This window comes from Poecilia reticulata, chromosome 12 (assembly GCF_904066995.2).
Source record: "Poecilia reticulata chromosome 12, P_reticulata-male-v2, whole genome shotgun sequence".
Taxonomy (NCBI): Eukaryota; Metazoa; Chordata; class Actinopteri; order Cyprinodontiformes; family Poeciliidae; genus Poecilia; species Poecilia reticulata.
The window spans coordinates 23,775,209-23,788,150 of NC_088841.1; the positions used below are offsets into that span (position 1 = coordinate 23,775,209).

Genomic DNA, 12,942 nt, shown 5'->3' on the forward strand with positions numbered 1-12,942 from the left:
TATTCCACACACATCCTTGTGGTGGCTTGCCACATGTTCGCATGTGCGAGCGATCTGAAGACCTTTCCAGCCCTCATGAAGCCGACTTTCCCAGATGGTGGGAGTCGGCGAGAGACGGATGACTCTTGGCGTCTGGGATCCTTTGGCCTCTCGGGTCTCTTGTTGCCGTCCGTGTTGATTTACCAAACGTTTCAGTGTTTTTGCTGCGTAAACTACAATCTGAGCTTCCCAGAAATGAGACTGAGAAACAGCAGGAGAGCAGAAATACCTCACACTACTGTCAAAACAGCCGTAGCTTTTGTTTTTATGCACTTTTAAGATTTTGATTAGCAGCAGGAATTTCCTCCTACTTTTCCATTTGCATAACTTCCCATAAGAGCAGGAATATGTTGGAAGTCAAGTGGTCTTCCTTAACCTTTGTGGGAAAAAGACAATAAGCAGTCAACTCCAGAGAGAAAGGCTTTTTTTTACTGTGTGAAAAATTACACCTTCATTTTACTACCTTATCTAATATTGTGAATTATTACATATTCCAGTCCACTTCTTTTACATTAGAAAAAAAATATTGAAAGTTTTTTTTATTGTGTTTTTTATTACATCTTTTTAGAAAAGATTTACTCTTGTGACATCAGAAGTTATTTAGTGTTTACTTTGCCCAACATCTTTTCTTTTTATTTTCTTTCAGTCGAAGAAATGAAAGAATTGTTTAAATATAACATATATATGTCAAACATAACTTAAAAGATAACACCTTGTAACTGCACAGTGGTGCAATTGGTAGATCTGTTGCCTTGCAGTAAGAAGGTTCTGGGTTCGATTCCCGGCCCTGGGTCTTTCTGGGTGAAGTCTGCATGTTCTCCCTGTGCATGGTGGGTTTTCTCTGGGTACTCTGGTTTCCTCCCACAGTCCAAAAACATGACTGTTAGGTTAATTGGTTTCTCTAAACATTGTGTGTGTGTGTGCATGGTTGTTTGTCTCTGTGTTGCCCTGCGACAGACAGGCGACCTGTCCAGGGTGACCTCGCCTCTTGCCCAGAACGTTAGCTGGCGAAACACCAGCACCTCCCAACCCCACTAAGGGACAAGGGTGTAAAGAAAATGAATGGATAACGCCTTGAAATTGGGCCTCTGTCTCTTTAAGAAACGCCTGCTCTTCCTGAAACTTCATCTTCATAACTTGGCTCCTCTATTAACCCTTTAACAACATTTCACAAAGAAGTAGCTTCTATAATACATAGCTCAGCAGGTGTTTGCTAATTGCTGCTGGCTAGTCTGAAGGAGCTGAGTGAGGGAGTCATTAGAAACTCACTAGCTTGTGAACTGCAGCTCAGAGGAGTAGCATCGTCTCGACGGCGGGGTTAGGTCCAACTGGGCTCTTTGCATAGCTGAACGGTTGCCATGGAGATTAAATGATTTCTCAAACATGCATGGAGGAATCAAAGCAACATCCAGGTTTGTTTTTGATGAGAATAACATCATAATATGATTCATCTAGAAAGTCTGGTTTGTTTGTGAACTCTGTGAACGCCAAGCGGACCTGAGACCGCTCCATGAGCAGGAAGTGGACTACAGTGCAGTGCATTCTGGGTAAATACAACCGTGCTAGTCTACAGCCAGAGGGAGGAATGGCTTGTGGTTTCTGACCAAAGGAGAAAAGAAAAATCCTCCAGGCGCTAAAATCTGACGATACGCCATTTTGTTTACGTTTCATGTTGCGCTCAATTTCTTCTTCAGAGGTTTTGGTGTCGTTTAATTCAATAGTTCTTGGTGCAGCACTTTGGTCCCCAATCGAACCAAATCTACTGGATTATCAGGAGGGAAAAACCCTAAGAGTCCAGCAGACAAATTTGTATTGGCAGCTGCTATTTCTGCCAGAAGAATCCAATATGTTTTCTCTATCCATGGCTTTTGGTTTATTTTTTTTCTGTAAAGGAATGTTACCCCCAGGACAATCAGCCCTCCAGTGGATTTACAGAAATAAACATTGGTGAAGGTATTTTGACATGTAGGCTAAGTTTGTCTCTCAGCAGCACGTCCCTCTTATTGCGAGTTCATCAATGCTGTTATATTTGATTCGTTCATATTTACAGTTTCCTCTTGACCAATCTGTTGGTAAAGACTTCCTGTGGTCTTCCACGTCTGACTCTATCATCCACTCCCATGATGCCCTTGTCTGGCTCCGCTGGGCCTGGTGAAATCATCATTAAGGTCTCCTCCTCCTCCTCCTCCTCCTCCTCCTCCTCCTCCTCCTCCTCCTCCTCCTCCTCCTCCTCCTCCTCCTCCTCCTCCTCCTCCTCCTCCTCCTCCTCCTCCTCCTCCTCCTCCTCCTCCTCCTCCTCCTCCTCCTCCTCCTCCTCCTCGTTCCCATCTCGCTGCGTATCTAATGGAGCCGTGGATCTGTTGAGGGCCTTCTGAATAATTTAGGAGCTCTGGAGCACTTTATAACCCCGGCCTGCGAGGCAAGCCAGGACAGCCAACCATGAGTGCATTAGTATAATAGTCGGAGAGGAAACTGGCCCTTATTGACTAATATAATCAATAACTGCCTCTGTGAGCTGTTGAGTCCCCAAAGGACGCCGTCTGTCTCAAATGATTGAGCGCGCTGACAGAAAATAGTAACCTAATCATGCTGCAAGCTAAGTTTACCAAATCCAAAGGGATACAACAAGCTGAAATAGTATTGGAGCAAAAAAGTTATTAATATTTTCCCATTGTGTTTAGAGTTTGGCCTCAAACAATTGGATATAACCTCTGGAAGTGGTCTCTGGACTTTCTGATTAATCAATTAATTTTCAGAATATTCAGTTACTAAAATAATGGTTAGTTGCTGCCATCGTGCATAATTGTATTGCTGGATGGTTTCTTATAGTTTTAGCTTCACTTGGTTCAGATTTGCTGCCTGAAATGCAATTTTAAGTGAAAAATCTTAGAGTAAACTGTAGTGCAAAGTTTAATTTCTGGATGCTTTCTGTCATCATGGTTTAGTTTTAATTTGGTTCAGATTTACTGAAGAATTGCTACGGTTTTGCATTTTAGGCACTAAAATGTTAATTTTCTTATTTAAATAAGGAATTTTATTCATTGTTTATTTGCACATTTTGATATATTTCTAATATTGTATTCAAAATCTTTTGCCTTTTTGTACAGTATTAAAAATCAATTAAAATATGATAAGTAATTCAGTTCATTTTCTAAATAAGAAAATAAACATTTTATTACTTTTATTGGCTACAATGCAATCAATAACTAAAACACGATGATAGAAAGAATCCAGAAAATGAAATCTTGTGCTAGAGCTGGAACGAATGATCATTTTAGTAACGATTAGTCAGTTCTTCTAAGATGAATTGATTAATCAAATTTAAAAAATAGTCACATTCTATAGATTTTTCATTTAAATTAAAAATCTCTTTTTTTTTAAATCTGCTGAATCAGGATAATCAATCACCAAAACACTCCAGAGTTGCAGCCTTACTGCAGAGTTTCATTGCTGGATGCTCTCTGTCAGTCCCAGTCTAGTTTTGGGGACAACAAAGTGACCCCAGAGGTTGATTTACATTGTGTCAGCAGCGCGTCCCGTCCCGTCCCCTCCTCCCACCTCTCTGTTGGGATTTATCCGACGGCTGCCAGGCGGGCTGACTCACCGCGCCGGTCAGATTACAACACCCTGCAAATATCAGACGAGTTCGCTACAGATCAGCCTGCTGAGTGTTTACATTACCTTAGATTACAGGGCGCCTCATCTCATGCCACGACAGGTAAACTCACCTCTTTGCTCAGGATGGTGCTTCATTCTCTCTGGAAAAAACAAAAACTGCAGTGTCTGAGAAAAAGTACGTCATAAGTGTCGTTATCAGTAAAATAAATAATGCATTTCAGAAAAATAGACCCTAATCACAGGAAAACGAAGGTGCCAGACTCCATCTTGTTTTCATTATTGCTATATCAAAACGCAAACACAGCCATGTTTCCCTCCAAGTAAAACCGTGATATAACCTCCGATAATCAGCTTTTCATGGCAACATTAGCTTAACGGTGACGTTAAGGTAAATTCAGCAGTAAACTATGGCAGCCCAATCAGCTTAAAGGCGTATAAAGTTCAACTTCATGGGTGGTAATGAGGTTAAACACAGCAGCCAGAAAATGACATTTCATAAGTTTGAGTCTCGATAGAGACGTTTGAGAGAACTGGAGCTCCTTATAGGAAACAATACAAAGTGTGGTGAATTATCTCACGAGTTTCCACTTTAAATGGTTTTCCTTTGGGACGAAGAACCTTCAGGGAAGCTTGTTTACTTTACTGTAGTTGCAGAGAAGAAGCCAAGAGGTTAATTAGCTTCAGCTACTAAATTCCTTCTTCATGAGATGCTCTACCTTTTTGCTTCTGGCTCCACGAAAACTGGAAACAGAAACGAGACGAACGGTGATCTCATGGATGCCGAGTCTCTGACGGACAAACAAACCCCTGGGGTTGTTACCATGGTTACAGCAGATCTGGTGGATGCTGGTCCATCCATCTGCCAAAACAGTTCATCCATCCATCTGTCCGTCCTTCCGTCCGTCCGTCCGTCCGTCCGTCCGTCCGTCCGTCCGTCCATCCATCCATCCTGACTCCAGTCTTCCTTTGTTCAGGCTGTAACATCCGTCTGTCTTTCTGATGGAACAGTTCAGTTGAGTTCAAATTAAAGTTGCCTCTGGTTTATTCGTGTTCCCACTGTTCCTGGTTCCGCTGCCAGCTGCTGACCTGTTAGCGCCCCAGAGCCGTGGCTCAGGCCCACTGTTTGTTTGACTTTGTCATTATTGAATTGAAGTCTGCAGACTGGGTGAAGAGGAGGTGAGAAAGGCCAGCCGCTCATTTCAAGGGTGCACTTGTTAAACGTTGGGCGCTCGTGGACAATGTTTAGACTAGGACACGCTTCCAAGTGTTGGATTTGAGGCGAGGAAGATTTGTTTGCGGGTTCGGGCCGCATTGCTGGAATATCAGGAGGTGTGAAGACAAGCCCGGCATTCTTTCTGGACCTCGGTGCTGACTGGGGAGTTTTTAGTGCTGAGCCTTTGGATGAACATGAGCCGAAACATTTGGACTCCAAGTTTGTTCCAAAGATAAATGAGAATCTTTCATCCGATGTTGATCATGTATTTAACGTTCCTTTGGGTTTATAAGGTCTGGTTTATGTATCGCAGCTGTCATTTATGTTGCTGCACGACTTATAAGCAGAAATAAATCTAAAAGGTATTTAACTCTGTTTAGCTTTGGTTTGACTTTCGTTTATGAATTTGAAGATTTCATGAGACGAGTAAACCAGTTTATTAATGCTTCTGTTTAAATAACCAGCAGCTCTAAAAATACTCCATCCATCCATCCATACATCCACGATGCTACTTGCTAACGCTAGCTCTGTATTGTTGTGATGTACATTAATCTGGCCTCGCCTGGTCACATGTGAATCCTGTGATGGGAATGTGAAGGATATTTGGTTGCACCGGTTCCAGCTGCACGGCTACTGTATTAAAAATGTTCCCTTCTAATAAATATCAGCCTACGGTTTCTGTCAGAAGACCCAGCGCCGCTCCAGAAGAGTGTTTGCCTTGTAGCTTGGTGTTGTAAACCGATACCCCTGCCCAGTCATGACCTCAGCCTCCAACTATGAAGTATTCTGGGTTTAAAAGCCCAGCTTTTACAGGATAACTGAGATTAATGATCATTTGTCCCTGGGGAGAAGAAAAACAGAAGGCTCTGAAAGGGCTATATGGCGTGGCATTCTCCATATTATATCAGATAACAGATGTTCAGGTTGGGGGCTTCAGACAAATATAGCTTCGTACATGACTCACTGATGTTTTCTGCAACGGCGGAAACTAAAATACTTGTTTTGCCGCTGAATTTCTGATGCTTTGGATCACATTTGTGTAGGCCCTTTCAACAGCAGATGACTTTTCAGCCTCTGCCTCTTCAGCAACAGATGTTCTCAAGCTGTTCGCCAAGGACTTCTGGCCTTACGAAGCCGACTCACGTCACCCGGATGGCAGGTGGCCCGAACAATAAACATCCACAGATCCCCCTTGAGGGATGGGAAGGGTGGTACAAGCCCCCTCCCCAGGGTCTCAGCTGTCAGCCGGTCACTGATAATGACGACCCCCCCATCATGCTCTGTCCATTTGCTTTAACTACTTGAGGCCTAATGTTGGAGCTTCTGTAAATACCTAAAGAATATCAGTTTGAAGGTTTCAACTGTAAAAAATTACTTTTACATATTTTTTACTTTAGTAAAAGTAAAAAGTATTTGGCAAAAATGTGACTCAAGTACTTAGTAAATGATCAAAACATTAATCATTTAATATTTAAAAATAACAAGCAGACCAAAAAGTAAAGTCATGAGGAAATTATATTCCACCTTAGGACCAAAATGGCAACATTTGTTACATTTTCAGCTGCTTGGTTCTCTTTCACACTGCAGTCAAATGAACCAATTTGAAAAAGTTGTTCCTTTCCCCACCTGTGGGGGCGCTGCACCAAGAACCACTAAAGGAAACAACATGAAAACCTCCAAAGAAGATGCTGAGCACATCTTTCTTCACTAAATGTAAACAAAGATGGAGCAGCGTCAGATTTTTGAGGTTGTAGGATTTCTCCCGCTACCACTAGCTATAGCGTTTGTTTTGGTTTTATTTACCCAGAATGCCCTGTGCTGTAGTCCACTTCCTTCTTTTGGAACCATCTCTGGTTACATACTCAATGAAACCGCACCAGTTTACTTCAACCAGGATTGAAGTTATTAGACAAGATGCCGCTCGGAAAGCAGGAAGCGGACTACGACACAGGGCATTCTGGGTAAATATAAAAGAAACACGCTATAAGCTAGCGAAAGTGGGTGAAATGGTCTTTAGCCAAAGATGAGAGAAATCATTCAACTGCTTTTTGTTTACATTTTGTCATTTAGTACTACTAAAAACATTTAGTACTTTGTGGAGCCCAGAAAATACTGTAAATGTACACCAAAACACAATCTAGTCTTAAATACCCGCTAATGAGTTGCTGTCTTATCCCTCCTATGCCGGTAAGCACACTACACTTTGAGGCCTGCACACCAAATGTTTAGGTAGAACAGATGCTTCAGTGGATTTACAGCTAGGTAGCTTCTAAACAGGTGTTTTGCTTGGTTACCATAGAAACAAGGGACTGCATCAACATCTGTAAAGAACATTTTGCAAAAGGGTGAGGAAAATGTGTCAAATTTCTTAGGGTGGTGAAAAGTGGATCAGTTTCTTTGAAGCAATGTTGTGTTTACCTGGCTAAGCTTGAACATCTTTGCTCCTGTCATCACAACTTGATATAAAGGTAGTTTTGACTCAATTTCAAGATACTCCAGGATTTCCAAAGCCCTGGGAGTTAAATACTTTAGTGTTGTGCCATAAAACCCACATTTGAATCTGTAGTTGGTTCTTCAGGCAGAGAAGTTATTTTCACAGCCCTAGTTTACTCTGATTCAGCCTTTAAAAGGCCTTTTTAGGATTCGTCTCAATTTTAAATGAGCTGGAAAGAAAATCCAAGCTGAGATACTGTAAACAAATGGTGTCAAGTTAAACTACATGATAAAGTGTAGCTTTGCCTCTTTGGAATGATTTCAGCAAAAGTTCAGTTTAGGGTGGTAAAACTTAGATTAAGGTAATCCACATGTGACAATTTCAAGTTCCTCATACCAACCAACTAGTTTTATGCATCCATTAAAGATTTAATTTTAATTGAAGATTTTAGTTGTTGGAAGACTAGTAACAAATCTGGTCTTCCAGCTCCCTCTAGTGGCAATTTAAACTCATGACACCAAGTTCTGGTCAAAACCCATTTAATAGAAGTTTAAAAATACAAGGCATGTCATTTAAAAGCATTGCTGTACATGTCAAAAAATCCCTCCTGATAAACTCCACTGAACATTTATGTAACCGGCCATCTTGAAGTGGTGCAGCGATCCGCCGTCTGCAGAGGTTGGTTCAAGACTTCAGTTAGCCTAGACTGTGCAATCATGATGTAGTTAGTGTACGGTCAACTAAAGGAGGACTTGGATTACGAAACTTCAGTATAGAAGAACAGAGCAAGACTGTTTGGACGCCAACTGTCCACCTGCATTAAGAGTCTTTAAAAGATTACACTGTACAAGTCAGCACACTGTGCCGATGGGAGTCCGGTCACTGAGCAGCCTGCTTCGCTAGATCCTTCACCACTGAAGACTTGAGCTGGGGGATGTTGGCGATCCGCATCTGCTTTGAGGTGGAGTATTTACCTTTGACGGCCTGCGAGACAGTGGACTGTTAATGTGGTTTTAAAGGTTGAGTCATGATTGGTTGAGATAAAGACTTACCATGTGTTTTGTCAGACCGTCGTTCACCTTCACAACATTTTTGGCAATGTGGGCCATAGCAGGAAGCAAATCCTCTGCTGTGTAGTTCATGTAGTGCTGCAGAGTGACATCCTGAAAGAAGGAGAGTAAAGTTAACCAAGATGTAGAGTAGGGCTGGGTCATTTGTTTGGAAAATCTGCATTTTTACACCAATGCACACTTTGGGTTTCCATAGCAATGGAAGTAGCAAGATGCCAAGGCAGCCATCTTGTTTTATAGCCTCCATTTGGACTTTGAATTCAAGTCAACACTGACAGGAAGGACATGGCAACAGTTTTCCAATTTTAATCATAATTAAACTACACTTATAACCAATTTTACAAAATTAAGTGATTTAAGTTTTACAGCTAATCTTCTATATTATGGTAATGTATTTAAAGTACATCAGCAAAATTTCACATATTGCCAGGCATTTGGTTTGATTGAAAACAAAAACATTGGCACCAAAAAATTCAAAATGGCTGCCAAGGAAAATTACTGCATTAGTTGCCAATTTATCATAGATCAAGACTCATACAAGTCACATTTCCTGATCATTTGATTTTTCATGGAAAATGGCAAATTAGACAAGTGCTGTGTCAAATCATAGCTTTCACATATTCCACTCATTGACGTCTTTTCTGGTGCCCATTTTTTCCAAAATGGCAGCCATGTGTAATCAAAACATCTTAAATGAAGCTCATTCAAGTCATGAAAACTGGTAACATTTTATGCAAATTAGCTGGCTCTAAAATGGAAGCCATCTTGAAAAAGCAAGTGGTTTGAGTTGCATCACCCAGGCCTAGTTTAGGAGTTTATACCTACCCACTCTCCTGCATCCAGGATCTTCAGTGTGAGCGCCAGAGCAGCGCTGGCCACTATTGATGGCGGGAAGTGAATCATCTCGTAGTCCACCATGGTGAGCTCCAGCAGGTATTTGGCCAACGTGTGCTGCTGTGCGGTTACCTGCGGCACAAACCAAAGCTACTCAACAACTGTACACCGCTTGCATCAATGAGGTTGTAGAATCGCCAACCCACCTCGTAGATCTTTGAGGCCCGCCTCAGGAACTGCAGGGGCAAAGGTCGTCCGAGCTGGAACTTCAGCACCCGCAGGATGGTCATCTCCATGTCGCGGATCTGGGCGGTGGTGTAGGCCCGGTCGGTGACATAGGCGAAGTCAGAGATCTCTGGCGGGTACATCTCCTCGTACTTTGAGGCGAGGAACATGGCGGTCACACCGACCAGCTGCAGTTGCTTCTTAGGGACTGGGTGGTCCTGTTGGTGTGTCAAACAATTAGAAAAGGAAAAAAAAAAAACAGTAAAATTTGATAAATGTGCAGTCAGTTACCTGAAGAAAGCGGTCAATGATCCCGACGGTCATGTACATCGTCTCCTGCAGCAGCCGGAACTTCAGGTTGACCTGAACCAGCCAGTCGATGAGGATGGCCCTCATGTTACTGGTGACCTCCTGACCTTGCAAGTAGTTTGGTTTGATGTTCTGCTCGACCTGGAACCAGAAATCATGAACCATGATTCACCATCCACATGGAGACCATTATAGCTGCGGCACAAAAGTTATTTAGCTACATCAATTCAGCCGTCATCAAGATAACCAAAGTAGCCCAATTGGGTGGAAACCAACCAATCTGCCAACACTTTTGTTTTGTGTTCTGCTGCCGTTAGTGCCACCGATTGACCCAGCATATTTGAGTTTCTGCAGCACTGCACTCTTAATTTACAAAGTATACCGTGCTCATCTCCCCAGGTTAGAGGTCAACTCCTCATTTTGTTGCTCACCTCAAGCTGCCGGAGGTACTTGTAGATGTCCTTTACGTACTCGCTGCAGAGCATGGGGTTGTCGTAGTCGTCCGCGTCTACATCCCTGATGGCAGTGTCCAGGATAACGTCCGAGAAGGCCCGGCAGAGGTCAGCGGGCTCACAGCCAGAGGTCTCCATAGGGATGGGAGACGCTGGCTCAGGCTGAACCTGGGGTAAAAAAAAATAAATAAATAAAAAGTGGTTTATAGACCGACAAGTTGGGGTTTCACCACCATCATCATGTGATCAACTCACCTGTACTTCAGGGACGGGCTCAACGGCCATGACTGCATTTTGCTTTGGCTGCTTGGTTCTCTCAGCTTTTTCTGTGACTTTTGTCTTCTTTATTACATCAGTCTTGATGTTCTGAACAACAAATTGAAAGTTGGTCTGAATAGAGAAACTGAGCCACCTCAAAAAACTGAAGCCCTGGTATTATACAAAACTTTACTCCAGTTATTGCCCTCATTACGAGTCAAATCCAGCATACATGTAGAAAAGCAAATCCAAAATTTTTATATGCAAGAATATAAAACTAAACACATTACAACTAAATTACATTTTGCATAGCAAATAAGTACAAATTAAAAAAAACTTCCATTTGTTTCCTTCCTACATGAACTTGTTCAGATTTAAAATGGGCAAAACAAATTACATTCTAAAGCTAAAATTGTTTACATTTGAAAAACTGAGCATGTGGCTCCATTTTCACAAGCCCAGCCATTTTATGATAAGGTGGCTTGCCATAGAGTCAACGACCCGCCTAAGACTTGTATCCAAAACAAGCTTTACGAGTTTGTGTTCAAGAAAAGGGTCATTTGTGAACGTAATGGGCCAAATCGTTCATTTTGCCACGTCAGTACTACATACAACACATTTGCTGACTGGTTGATGGAAAACCATTTATACTGCAAGCAGATTAGTAGCGCCCCCTCGCTGAATGCTAGTAAACACTGCACTGAAAATACAGAGTTCTGGTGATTTTAAATTGCGTTATTATGACAACCAAAGGATTGAAAATAGAGGATTTACGAGGAGTTTCACCTTTTTTGGGTTCTCTTTGTTAGCTGCGATGTTTCCTATCTCACCCAGCGCAGCCCGAGGCTTCAGCCCGGGCCCAGCCACCGAGCAGGCCTTCCCCCCTCCGAGCTCAGTCCTGGAGGTAGCCAGGCGATTCTGCAGAAGAGAGAAAATTATTGTAAGAAATGCAGAAAGCCTCGTAATGTTGCTCTAAAGCACGATCAGCTTTAAATATGGAGTTATGATTGCTTAAAGCATGAAGGGAAACCCCGTGTAGCAATAAAAGACATAAAATATCGCATTTAACATCCAAATATCAGCCAGAAGTAACTAAATATGCCCCAAACTACTGCAAACAATAATAAAAATGCATAAAGACTCACTCTGGTCACTCGCAGAGCCATTCTGAAATGTGCGTTGCTTCAGCAAACAAGCAAAGCGTCGTAATGAAAGGAGAACCTGGTTTGATTACAGCTTCTGTAGTGTTGGTTTAAATCCTCGCTCCCTGAAAGCTGATTGGCTGCGCGCTGGCTCTTCTGCGACTCTGGTTGGTCGAGCGCAGCTGCTTTAAATGCGTTCCCTGGACAACCGGTGGTGACGTGAAAACAAGGCGTATTTCCTTTTCCTGTTACAGAGCGGCCAAAAAATGGTACATTCTTATCATAATATTATACGGGAACTCCCGTACCCTTTTTCTTTCTATTCTTTTTGTAAAACAAATATTTATTTATTTTAATTTACCTTGACTGTAAGCAGTAAAGTAATGACATAAAAGCTCTATCTATCTATCTATCTATCTATCTATCTATCTATCTATCTATCTATCTATCTATCTATCTATCTATCTATCTATCTATCTATCTATCTATCTATCTATCTATCTATCTATCTATCTATCTATCTATCTGCATTAAATTCCCATTTTTGGGTGGGTTTGCAACAACAATAACTGACAGCATGTCCTTCACAACATGTTTTCTGGGATCAACAAACAACAACACTGTTCCGGCTGGTCAACATTCCCTCCTTTAATACTCAGCAACATGAAACTGCAGCCCAGAAAAGCAGCTTTGCTGTTTCGCAAGGTGTTGAAATCTTTGGTGGCCGCTATCCAATCGCAGGATCACAATTTCCGTGACGTCTACTACCGGAAGTAGAAAAGATGCACAAGCAGTGGAGATGTGATCGTTGTGGACGATCCGGTTGGAAATGCTAATTAATTTGTATGAACTATTTCTTACATGAGAATGAAATATAAAGCGAACTGAAAAATTAAAACTGACAAAACAATTTTGTACCTAACATAGTTTATGTATAGTCCTAATCAAAGAGGCCAAATGTGAGCTTAGGTCCATTTTACGCATTAAAACACTAAAAGAAAACATTATAAAAAGAAGCCAAGCATCCGCAATTTTCCAAAATCCAACATTTGGTTAAAAAATTAAACAGTGTTTTTGTATTGGACCCAAATTTTCAATTCAATTATTCTTATCTTTCCCCTATATTTTATATGTTTATATTCATGGGAAGACTTTGACTCAGTGATGGAGTTGTTTCAGTCTAGCTCAAAGCCATTGTCTCGGATTTGAAATACCGATTTAGTAATAAATTATAAATAAAAAAAAAAGAAGAAAGAAATTTATTGTAGTAAGGAGGCCGAAAAAAGGAGTCGCATCTTTAAAAATGATCTTAGCCAAATGACTCGGAACCCAAAACGGATCTGTAATT

The 12,942-nt window shown here is 41.6% G+C and overlaps 1 protein-coding gene across 1 annotated transcript; it reads right to left on the bottom strand.

Annotated features, from left to right (window-relative positions):
- Window positions 1-7,826: 7,826 nt before the first annotated feature.
- On the bottom strand, window positions 7,827-11,758 carry ccnb1 (cyclin B1). Its single transcript, XM_008424602.3, has 9 exons — window positions 11,598-11,758; window positions 11,239-11,370; window positions 10,450-10,560; window positions 10,174-10,362; window positions 9,725-9,883; window positions 9,415-9,651; window positions 9,200-9,340; window positions 8,357-8,467; window positions 7,827-8,288 (listed from the first exon to the last, which is right to left on the bottom strand). The coding sequence occupies exons 1-9, from the start codon at window positions 11,616-11,618 to the stop codon at window positions 8,184-8,186; spliced, it is 1,206 nt and encodes a 401-aa protein (XP_008422824.2). The 5' UTR covers window positions 11,619-11,758; the 3' UTR covers window positions 7,827-8,183.
- Between the last annotated feature and the right edge of the window lie 1,184 nt (window positions 11,759-12,942).